General features: G+C 39.7%; 1 protein-coding gene across 1 annotated transcript in view; it reads right to left on the reverse strand.

Annotated features, from left to right (window-relative positions):
• Positions 1-12993, reverse strand: part of LOC6738946 — a 56109-nt gene that overhangs the window by 20616 nt on the left and 22500 nt on the right. The window contains exon 2 of the mRNA XM_016169144.3: positions 3719-4456. Within this exon, the coding sequence (XP_016032775.1) occupies positions 3719-3853 (135 nt within the window). The 5' untranslated portion in view covers positions 3854-4456. The remainder of the gene's footprint in view (positions 1-3718; positions 4457-12993) is intronic.

The raw sequence follows: 12993 nt of genomic DNA on the forward strand, positions 1-12993 counted from the left end.
GCTCTTGACATGACGCAATCAGCTCGCATCCGTTGAGCTATTTCAAAACTTGTTGCAGGCTTATTAATTTGGCTCGGAGCACCGAAAGCACAACTAAAACAAGTTGATTTAGGTGAAGTAATTTGCGTGCAGCCAGACACTAAACAGTGAAACCGAACACTAAACACGGCAACAGAAAGCAACAAAATTAAGCAAAAAACCAGAGAAACAACGAAACAGTTCAGAGATCAGCTCGGGGCACTCAGGAGATCAGAGTTTGAAGTCAAGTCTGGTCCTCGACTGTTTGTTGTTCGATACTTAAGTTTTTTGTATTTTTGCCAAGTTCCAAGTTTCAAGCCACGCCGCACGCCTGACAAATTTGCGCAAATAATAAAAACAGATTTTAAATGCCTGGAAATTGAGTCTGGCATTGCGGCCTTAAATCAGTTTCCTCCCCAGCTGAACTGACATTTAGAGTTTTGCTGAAAAAATGGCAACGAGAGCCCAAGCTCAACGCTTAAATAGGAGAAACTTTATGGTCTTTGTCTGTATTCAGCGCATTTATTATTGCTAAAAATGTATGTTTTTCTCAGGTTTAATTATATTCATTGTTATGCTGCACATGGTCGTTAGGAAAGTAACGAATATATGGCATGGATATGCATAATAACAACGACTTCCTTATGATTTATCGATCTTTTAATAGCGACAGAGCTATAAGACTAAGTTAGTGTCAAAATGTTTGTTTTTGTTCGGAAATGATTATTAGTAAACAAGCGAAAATTAGAAGTTATGTGAAAAATCGTTTTTCGTCATATAAGTTGATATGACAACTTTTGTATAAACCGGTGGGATAACAATTTCAGTTCTGGTTCTGAGTCCCTTTAGTTTTTGGGTTGTATAATAGTCGCCTTCGCACACTCACATGGTGCGCTTCGTCACTACGTGGACAGTGATGCGTCAATCCCATGATAGTAGAAGGGTGTAGAAAATGTTCAGAACTCCAGAAGTCTCTTGGCTGATTTTTCACGTAATTCTTTAGCTTTCAAGGTTTTTTTTTAATGAGTACTCTTCTTTGGGCACAAAATATATATGTTTTTTATAGGCTTATTTAGTAATAAGCCAAAATTAAAGTATCTCAATCTTTGTTCTTTAACCTTACCATTGTCTTGTAAGCGTTTCTCAGCGGTATAAAAAGTTTTTAAATTATGGCACGCCCTAAAACTTGAGCAACACACCGGAAACTCTTGCCCATTCGATATGGTCGACGGTTGTGCAGAAGACCCGCCTTAGGGAATGCATATACATACATACATATATGAGTGTATATATACGAATATATCTCCCTTCCTCAATGCGAAGCGCCGGCACCTCAATCTACATAATTCACACTTCATTGAGCTTGGAAATTTACGACGAATACTCGGTAGCTGCATTAGCTGCCCCGAATCGAATTCTTCGGGCTTCCCATTCATCACAGGGCATTTCCCCATTCAAGTTCTCGACATTTTTTCCATCAATTCACGCACTTTTTCCAGCTCTGCCCTAAATGCTTTTGGCCCCTAAATCTTCATACTCGTCTATATGTATGCGCACATTAATAGTTCTATTCAGAGCACGCTTTGCATTGGCCCTTATCTTCGGGCAAACTTCACACACCGAACTGAGGCACGTAATATTAATTAGTCCAGCTCGAAACTCATTCGAAATACCCGCAAATGAATGCCCGGCGACTGTTATGTTGTGTCTTCTACTTACACACAAAATAACTAAGGAAAATAAAATGAACTCAAGGGAATGTTTATGCGACACTTTTTAGAATGCACAATGCAAAACTCAAAAGGCAGTGTGCAAAAAAGCCAAAAAAATACAGCATAAAAGCACAAACGAGAACAACAGAAATTGAGCTTAACAATAATAAAAGAGACAAACAAAAAATAAAGCGGCATCGCCTTTTCAAGTTTCACACTTTTTGGCAGCCAGCAATTAAATTGAAATTAGCCGGCATTGTGAGAAAAATTAAGTTATTCATAGAAAGGTGTTGGTGGACATTGTCTCGCCAGAAACTAATAATAGACCTTGTAAAACTGACTCTCATTATACTAGTTTTTATAGTTACTATGCTTGTAACTGCAAAATGGGTGTATTATATTGTAAGATAATATGCCTTAATTTTAAATTAAGGAAGTAATGAAGATTACGATTGGGAATATAAAAACATTTGATTATACATCTTTGTAACTATTACTGACTATTATGCGTTATAATTTTCCGTCATTAAAATGCTTATTTAAACGCTCTTAAATATTTAATATATACTTTCGATATACGCACAGGTATTCAACGCGTATCATTAGCCAAACTATTCAAAGTTTTACCAGCATTTCGCTCATCATGGGGCAGCACATCAATTAACACTTCAAACTTGAACTTGTCGGAATGACGTCATCTCGATTGGCAATTTGTGCAATAAACAATGGAAAGAACAACAATAAAAATCAGCAACTGAAAAAAACGTCGGAAGCGGCAGCATCGGCGCAACAAAAGACCGAAAAAGTTGATTTAAAATTTTAATTCGTTTTTCAGCCGGTAAGAACGGGTTGAAATGTCACCGAAACGAATAAAGCTAATAACTTCGATCGTCTGCCTAAGGGTTCCATGAACTCATAAGTTATTTTGGGTTATATCTAGGGGCAAACGGCTTCCTGGCCAAAAAGTTTCGGAGACTTTGGCTTCTGTTCGAAAGTCATCAATAACAAAAGCGGTGGGTAATAAAGAAAAAGGGACAAGAAAATGGCAAATGTTGCATGTGCAATACGTTTGTTGCAAGTGTTCAATGTTTGTTTGCAGCATGGTCTGGGTCTAGTCTGGATGACGCCCTGGAAAACGGAACCCAGCAACCTGTTAGGGGGATTTGCTGCCCCGTTTCGTTCCGGGCCATTTATTTTCATGGGAAGTGGACGCGAATAAAGGCGAAACCCCACCGCCACCCCAAAACCCCAACGTAGCGACCTTGAGCGGGAGTTACAGTCCATCGTCACCTCCGTTGCCTGTCTCTTTCTGACGCAGCATAGTGCCCTCCTCCCCGCTCTGCCTCACGCACTTTTTGCAGTTTAAACTGGACAACCAGTCGGCAAACCAGTTCCTTGCACATTAAAAGCAGAAGAAGCTGAAAGCAACGCGGGGGCCACACTCGGAAAAACACCAGTTAAGAATTTCTGGTTATAAGTCAAAGATTTTATTCATTCATTGAGCGAACTTGCATTTCATATTTACATCATGCATACATCATTTTCATCAGAGAATTTTAAAAACTAAACTATGCTGTTTAGTTTTCTAATTGTCTACTAAGTATTCTAAAACTTTGAATACTTGAAGGATTCATGGATTTCTTAACACTTTCCATCACTGCTTTTAAGGTGTGAGTTCAGGGAAATAAACAATACATTTTAAACACGTGCTTCCTCATGGGAATTACGTTTAAATACTAAATACAAATTAAAAATGTATCTGAAGTCATTTTTACATCAGCATTGACTTTTATGTAAGCAAAACGAAGCACATTTCTGACACATTTTTATACATATCGCTGTCACATATGTAAGTCTTCGAAGCTATAAAGGAATATGTTTTTGCGGTTTATAGCTTTTTCAAACGAGAAAATCTTAGCTATGTACAAAAAATCCGAGGATTTCGTTTCCTACTTTGGTTTTCTCCCTGTGCACCAATCGAAACTCACCTGAAATATCATATATCCCGAGTCGTACATCCAAAAGTCCTCGGGCGTGTGGCCGGGCTTGGTCAGCTGAATGGCCAGGCAGCGCTGCAAGATCAGACGGCAGCGCTGTGGACCACCGGGTGACTTGGTGCCCATTTCTGTTGGTGCCTTTCTGCTGGCGGGTTGCTCGGTGGCTTGGTTTCTCGGTTGCTTTCCCAGATTTTTTGTTAGCCGTCTAAAAATAACGCCAAGAGTTCAGACTTAAGGATCTGGCACTGCGCGCGTGTGTGTGTGAAAGGTTCTTTTTTAATGGTCAAGCACTTGGGCAGCGAACAAAAAAAAAATACCAGACGGAGGAGAACGCGATAAGAACGAAACCCGTATTTGCAGAGTTTTATCTCTTTTTGGTTTTGCTTTTGGCCAGGCTACGGCTACACTTTATTTTCCCACACTTCTTAGACCGGACTTCTGTGGCTTCTTATTTGGGAAATGAACTTTTCACATCAGCATTATATTATCCCAGCATCTTGAACGCGACGCCTGCGCACTAAATCACTCAGCACTCATTGGGCACTTGGTGAGTACTCACTCTCGGATTCGAATGCGAGTGCGAGTTGCGAACCGAATCGAACCGAACCGACCGAGCGACGAATTCAAACTGAAGTTGCGGCGCCAAGAAAAGTCGTCTCACGACCGCTCGCTCTTTCGCCGGAGAGCGGCGTTCGCGGAGAGCGCCAACTCGCCAACTTTTTTGGAGACCTGAAACGATAGAAAATCGGAGAGCTCGCTTTAAAACCTTGATTATTAAATCAATTAGGTGTACGAAAAAAAGACAAAAACAAAAAAAAAAAATAATACTAAATTTATAAACTGGAGTTAGGCCGCAGAGATCGCAATCTTGTCGTCGTTCTGTCTGAGAGGCGAACGGGCTCTGCTCCTAATAACATCATCACATCATCATGCTCGTATCATTATCGTTAACTGTAAGCCGTGTTTGGCAACTGTTTCTTTAGTCAAACAGTGGGACCTCGAAAATGTTCAATCTGGATAACAGAACCAAAAACTTAAAACAAGAGGTACTTAAAATTACTTTTTTTTTGACAAAATAGGCTGCTTGTTTTCTGGTTATTTTCCATAGTGAGCATGAAAATAAAATAAAAAATTAAATTTTATATATCTAAAATACACATTCAAATACAAAAAACACAACATTTGGCATGCGGCGTTATAATGTGAAATGCTTTAGTGCATTTAAAACTTATGAATTGTAAAGGCGCATACAGTTACTGTACTGTTACTATTACATAACCAAAAATAAACCCATCTTTTGAGCCCCCACTGTATACTAATTTTTTGGCATTTGTTTTTGCATTGAGTTGTGTATTTTTGGATTTTTTTTAATGTGCCTTTCAATCTTGGCTGGCGCTTGGAAGTCATTTCCTGCCCGAATCGCCGGATGGGCAGATGACTCAAAATGGGTTAATTAAAAACCATCTAGCAGTGATTTTATTTGGGCCGATGTAAAGTCATGTGCCCAAAAGAGTCGTTCTCAATACCACAGATCGCATTTAGAAACCCTACGGCGGTCATATCCACTAATGGACTTTGAGCCCATGCGAAATCTAGGAAATGTCAGAATAGTCAGTGGCATCCATAATTGCGTATACGCCATGTGCGCCGACTGTCAATCACAATTCTCATGCAAATTCGTTCGCTTTCCGCACTGTCCAAATGCATTAAGTGGAAATGCATTAGGTTGACTGTCTTTTTTCGGTGCGTCAGACCAACGGAATTTGCATAAACAATTACGATTTAATGAAATTACACGATAAGGCGGCGAATACTTTACTTTAGTTTCCAACACTACCCGTAGCCCCATTTGTGGAGCCATTCATCTTCCCAATTCGGTCAGAGCGCACGCCACAGCCATAACAAGAAAGTTTTTGGGGGAAGACAGGGCCAGAAAGCGAGATTCGTTTGGTTTGGGGCCAATTAAGTGGTGAGATCACCGCCCACATCTCTATATATATAACCACATGTATACGACTCTACCTTTACGATTTCCAGGCACACAGATCAAGTGTGTAACCCCCTCCCTTTTGGGCATTTTCTTTTTATTATTTATTTATTGCGGCTTGTATTTGTCGACCCATTAAGCGTCGGCCTTTGTTAGAAAACACGTTTCTTCTGGCCACATTCCAAAAAAAAAAAAACTAAAAAATGAGAATTTGCCAGCAGCTTTTTGACTCCGCGGGCAGTCTTTTGTTTGTCTTACAAATCACTAACAATATGAATTGGTGAAACGCTGACCGCCGAGCTCAAAAGGTGCTAAAAAAATTTGCATAAATTATTATTAACAATTATAACCAGCAGTTGAGCTCTCAAGAAATACGACAGATTTACCATGTTCTTTGGAGCTTAGGGCCTCGGGCTCTTTTATTTAAGACAGTCAGAAAAATATGTCAGCTTCATTTTTCTTAATGTTTTTTTTCAAAAGTAAATTGCCGATTTGATGAATTTAATAGAAAACCAAAAACATATCTGTCACCTGAAACTGGAATGTTTTGGTAAACTATTTGACAAGGCTATTATAGACTTTGGACAACCTTTCTTTTCTGGTTTTGCGATATTTGTTTTGCCGCCGGGCATTTCTCATACTTTTGAAGGCTTTGCCTATGATTCAGTAATTACATTTGCAAATTACCACCACGTTGAAGCAAGATTTCGAGGGGTTTCTGGTCAAGAGCCCATTTGAGAATGCGCAAAACAATTGAACAAGTCCTTGAGCTTCAGCCTTGAACTTCAATTGAGGATCGTCATTATGTGTTCAGAATTGCACGAAAACAAATCGTTCAATTGCCAAATGGCCAGCATTCTCTAGTGTTGAACTTGAACTTTAATTTCCGGCAGAATGAAAGTTTTATTTGTACCCACTCTTAATCGAGTAAATAAATCCATTATCACTTTTTCAGTCCGTTGAAATTGGCAACTCGAAAACTTCAAATGTTTAGTGCAAGATCTTCATTTTTGTCAAGGCCAAATCATTGAATATTGCTTATGCAAAGTTAGAAAACAATTAAGCTCATTAGTAAAATTCGGAATTTCAATAGTTTTTGGATTCTTTATGGCTTATATAAGGTATAGGACTAGGTATTACGTTATTTCTTGGATATAACACTTCCTCGTATGGTTCGAAATGAAATGAAATGCCTAGCACATTTTTTACGACTGGGAGCCGTCATCACTGGATCGCTGGATTGGAATCCTTTTCTTCATTATAATGAGGCTTTATGCCGCCGCTCACCCACACCTACGTACGACATGCACCCCCGTCGATTATATTTGACAGCTTACTTTCAATTGCGACATCTAGTTAGCGCAAATTTAAGAGTGAAATAAAACAACACGATCGCATCGAGTGGATCGAACTGGGGATCACTGAATGGCTGACTGCAAGGCTGACTGGATGGTTGGATGCTTGGTTGGATGGATGGATGGATGAATAGCTTAATGAAGCAAGAGCCTGTTCCGCGGTTCGTGGTCCGTGGTCACTCAACGCGATGCCAGGCTCTTGGCACTCCATCCGATCCGATCCGATCCACCCGCAATGCACATCACCCAAAAACCCCCCCCTTGTACCGCTTCATATTTCAGTTTTACGGTTCAACGACAACGACTTCGCTCCGTTTGGCGGGCGGGAGGGGGAGAGGCGAGGAGGAAGGGGTGGCGATCCAATTGCCGCAATGTGGCAAAGCAATCGATTTAAGCGCCGCATAAATTGAAGCCGGGCTCCAACTTCGAGGAAAACCAAACCAAAAGGTTCCTCCATGTACAACATGATGAATTGTTTTCTTTGTCGACTTGTCGACTGCTGCGCCGCTAGTGGGCAACTCGCAAACTGAAAACTGTGGCAGAGAAGTGCAAAAGCTGAAGGAGATCGCTGACTGACGGAGTGGGGCTGCGATTGGAGTGGGTGGTTGGGGTGGATTGGGGGGGCAGACAAGCGGCGCGGAAAAATTGCAAATTGTATCAAAATTTAAATTTTCGCTTTCATTATGCGGCGGCAGCTTGCGCTCTGCTAATAGACCAACTGCCATTGTGTTTCTTTATTTTCTTTTGGCCTGGCTTATATCTCTTCTGCGCCAACGCGGCATTTCCCTATTCAATTTTGACAGGCGCGTTTTTATTCAAATAATGAGCTGTATTTGTGGGCAGGCAAGTTAAGTGAAATATTTTAAATTTCTTTCAATCTTTATATTCGGTTAAGGCAATCGAAAATAATTATTTGGGAGTAATCAATAGTTGCTTAAAGCCACAACGTTGTATAAGAATATTCAAATGAAGAACCGAAAATAAATGAAATTATTTAAGCTGATTTGGCCAAGAGAAAATATGCGAAATTTTCTTCATCAAAAGCACTCTCAAATAAATTATTGTTTTCCTACCGCATTATAAGGATTTTTCTCCCCCAATCTGACATAATTGTATGACCATTCTCATTGAGCCCACTACTCGTATACGTGATGTGAATATCATTAGCGTTTGCCAACTGATGAAGGCTGCAAAAACCAATGAATAATTATAAATCAAAAGCAGCAAAAAGTAAAATGAGGAACACAAACCCGAGTCGAGGATTGTGGGGAAATACCAATCCAAAGGCAAAAGCAAATTTGAGAAATGCCAAAGATGCTCGACGAAGCCAAGAAATGACATGCCCATGTGCTCCTCACGGGATGCCATCTCATAGACGTGGAACAGTGGTCCAGACCACGACGGAAGATGCAGATTGCCGGCGGAGTTGGGAGCTGGAGACGGAGTTGGAGCAGTGGCCGGAAAAATGTCTGCCAGGCGGAGACACTGCGGCAGACGATGCAATAACACCAGGAATTTTCATATCGTTAGGCTAGCCCGATCTAATACTCTATCTATTCAGAAATGTTTTCAAATTAAATTGAAAAATATTTTTATATCAAGATAACTGTTAACTGTCGTACTTTTAATAAATGACTCAATATTCATGGCATATAACCATAGCAATGAGCAATAAAGTACATTTATCACTTATTAAACATGGCATGGATTTCTTATAAGAATTAATGGATAAATTGGCCATTAAATTTTGCTATTTTCTTCAATATTATCTTGCAACACATACTAACCAATTAAAAAAAAATACTAAAATATTCCTGTTTTAAAAACTCGATGGTGTATAAACAATTTGTTTGCATATTAGCATATTTCTTAAATACGTTTAAGCTACATAAGATCTCTGACTTTCCTTTCATATCCCAATTGGATGACCAAGCCGTTATGCCCGATTTCGATCGATTGTCAACAGAAGCCGCTAACAGTAACCATTGATAACACCACAGTACACTAAGCACTCCACGCTCCACACACACAGTCGAGATTCGTTATGCAAGCATTCAGTGCATCGCATCTTCAATTTCAGCATTCTTTCGCCAGTCTGCGTCTGCATACTTGCCGCTTCTGCTTCTCCGTCCCGCTCCCCGTACCGCCGCCCCCCACCCCTCCCGCTGGCCCACAAAACCCCTGGAGCATTCACATTGATTGCGCCGCCTGGTTGGAGCTTCAGCTTGACTTTAAGTTGCCGCGTGAAAGCAAACACAACAGCCTGCAAATAAAAAAACGAGAGGAAAGCGCAAAAAGTAATAAAATCAGCTGAAATTGCTTAACACCCGGAGTAAAGTGATAATGGTTGGATTTATTCACTTGCACGCTGCTGGGAATATCAAAACCGATTTAAGACCCCTACTGACAGCTTTTATCAAAAGTCGTTTTGGTAAAAGGTGTGATTTTACCTTCAATGCATTTTTTGGTTTTAAATTTAAAAGTACGTTTTTTGGTACTTCATTTTTGGTATACAAATTAAATTCATTCTCTTTTTGCGTTTTAAAATATTTCTATTAAAAGGTTTATTTTAAGCCTTATTTCAAAAAAGTTAATTTGTTGTAATTAATCAAAAAGTAATTTTGTTCTTCAAAAAGCATTAAAAAGTCCCTGTGAAGGTTCAAATTATTTTCTCTTTCTTATGAATTTCTTAATATAAATTTAATTATTAATTAAATTAATTTAAATTAATCATAATTTAAATTATCATGTGACTATTAGTTCTTAAGAGAAAACAGTCATCATCGATTGCAATTAAGCTTTTAAATTATTTGCGTTGCTTTTTTTTAATACTAAAAATCACAGTTTGTTATTCTATCTTACAAATACCACGATCAAGTATTTAAATGTATTGGATCCCATTTAATTTTCTGAATACATATTATGCCACACTAATTAAACTCCGTCTAGTAGCTGAAATTTGATAGCCGCCACGCTCTGTGTGCAATTTGATAGGCATTTGGGTTTCGGTTGGCTTCCCATTAATCCTGGGCCACAAAATGCAGTCTTCGCTGAGTTTTTTGCGTTTATTGCCGGTGGTTGTGGGCAAGTTTTGTCTTTTTCCTTGTCTCGTTTGTCAGACATTTGACAGTTGTTTGTTATTTTTGCACGTTGACTTTTCTCCGACTGCGTCTGTGTGTCATGTGGCTGTGGCATATTTTCCATTTTCCCAATTTTCCATGCCCCCACAGAGGTTGCCTAACAGACGCCCACTGTCCCATCGCCGCCTGCCGCCCGCCCCTTGCCCATTTGCTGCTGCCACATTTTGGATTTCAATTTTTATGGCAAGTCAAATTTTTATTTTTTTTTCTTGCATTTTTCCTGCAACCCGCTGCATTTATTGCCATTTTCGTAGTGAGTCGAGGAAGTTGGAATTTGCATAGAAAAATGGAAATTAACAAGACCATTTGACTGGCTGTCCATCTAAGTCGGGGTCTCTCTCTGTCGCTCTCTCTCTCAGGCCGTCTCTTTCACTCCGGCTGCATGGGTGCTATCCTGCTCCAGTGCAAAATGTTTGTTCGTCCTGTTTGTACATTTGTCCGTGTCTATATTTAGCTTTATGTAAACATGTTTGACCAACTAAACTGACTGAATGACTGACTGCCTCAGTTGGGAATGTAACTCCCCCTCAAAAGTCCACTCCCTCTCTTTCTTTTACCTGTGTATCCAACTCTTTCGCCGGCTGCGATGATGTAATCTCGGTAATGCATGCGACAAACTTTCATCTCGAATTGCAAAATCCACGCAACACGAAATAAAAGATCGCAAAGATCGGCTTACACTGTTTGAATTATAATTAATAAATAGTACTTAAATCGAAGGGGTATTCCTCCAAAGCTTTACAAAAGGCCCATCTCTGCTGTGGTTGTTGTTTATCTTAAAAATGTTTATTATTTCTGTTTTGCTTGGGATCTCAATCTTTGGCTTACGGCAGCTGAGGTGAAATTTCTGATACTTAAGATGTTGCTGATGCTTCCCACGTGACCTCGAAGTCAAACCTCACGTACAAGGATTTCGTTTTTTTTGTTGACTGGGCCAATATACACCACTTATATAAATAAGTATTTGTGCATCTGGTATCGTGGAAAGTGAAAATTGATGCATGCATTGTCAGCACCATCAAAATCGGTTTCCTTATGGATTCCAATACTTTTATAGTCCAGTCACGGAAATTCGCGTAATGAAAGCCACAGCGGCAGGACAAGGAGGGAACTCTCGATAATAATATATTCAGTGCTGAGTGTTCTCTTATGTCAAAGTCCTTCCTAAATTCCAAGTGATGTCATAATCGAATCTAAGCGGACAGACCAACTTAAAAGGGTATCAGTGGGTATCTTCAGATGTCAAATTAATGAACGTTCACTGTGAAATCTGATCTAGTTAGTGAGGAAAGCTGCTACCAATTACCAGTGGTGAAACTAATATGAAGCTATACGGGTCTTAGGTATTTTATTTATTTTAAGAAATTATACAAGCAACTTTTAGGGTTAAAAATATTAGATATTTGAAAATATTCGTCACTAGACTGAAATTTTACATGAAAATTTCTTCGTTACCAGAGTGTAAATAGTTTTTTCGATCACAAACTTAAAGCAAATGCACAAAATTGAAACACAAGCCCCAAAGAGTGCAGGAGACAGTTGGAGCTGGTTAGTTGCGATGATGATGATGCGGATGATGATGGCGACGGGGAGGTGACGAGGGGTGGGAGCAAAAAGGAGTCACTAGCAGAGCACGACGAAATTAAACAGGCTTTTCAAAGGCGAGGGGGTGGTGGGAAAAGTAGCAGACAGCAGTCAAAACGGACAGCAAATACAGTAATTAGATCACAGCAGACAGACAGTCGAAAAGAGCGCAGGGTGCGGGGATAGTGACGAATAAAACGAGAAGCTGGAACGTGACCGAAGAGAAGGAAGCCAGGAGTGGGAAATCCAATTCGAACGGAAAGAAATGAAACGAAGTGATAAGTGGACTAGGAAGCATAAGGTAGGTCAAGCAGTTCGCCTGCAAATCGTTTTTGTTAGGTTTTTTAGCTAAAGATTGTAAAGGGTATCTTTTACCAAATAATCTATAAAAATGTATTACATATACAACTTATTAAATATTTTAGTTTTTTTTAGCAATAAGACAAAAAAGTATATTGCTCAAACGGGATGTTGGCTATGCGTACGAATGTTCATTAAGCAACGTTTATATGTATGTATATAATTGCCTGGCTGAACTTTTAATGAATGTAATAAATTATTTCCGTAGAGCATATAACCCTATAAGGATAAAGCTAATTTGCAGCGTAACTTCCAAATGGCCAATAACCACCCCCACCGCCCATAAAATCTCTGACTTCCTGCCAAGAAATAAAAAAGCATGTTGCATGTGAGGCAGCTTCCTAATCGACAACGATAAAGAGAAAAACAACAATGGACACATTCGTTCGTGTGTGCGAAAAAACTATACTCAATTACTCAACAAACATAGTAACCTAGTTCATAAAAAATAACTGCAACAAATGCTGTTAACAGCAGCGGCCAACAAGAAAAGCAACAAATTCATTTTCGCCTTTGTTGTTTTGATTTCTGCTTGGGTTTTTATTGTTGGCGCTTTCCACGAGAAAAGTCCTTCAAGCGTGACAATCACATGGAAAACGCTCGCCGCTGCTGCTGTTGCTGATTTATCGTTTTCATTTTGCAGAGCTTGTTGGATGTTGTAAAAGGAAATGTCAATTCTACTGCTGCCGCTGCTGCTGCAAATGTGGCTGCCCGCTTGCCAAACAATGCCGGCCAAAAAACAAAAAATGCCCCAAACCTTCAGGGGGGGGGTGGCGGCGAAAGGGGGGACGTGCACCCACTAATGTAAGTCATATAACAAATTTCGTTGCTGGGCTACTT

Source organism: Drosophila simulans, chromosome 3L (assembly GCF_016746395.2).
Source record: "Drosophila simulans strain w501 chromosome 3L, Prin_Dsim_3.1, whole genome shotgun sequence".
In the NCBI taxonomy this organism is placed as follows: Eukaryota; Metazoa; Arthropoda; class Insecta; order Diptera; family Drosophilidae; genus Drosophila; species Drosophila simulans.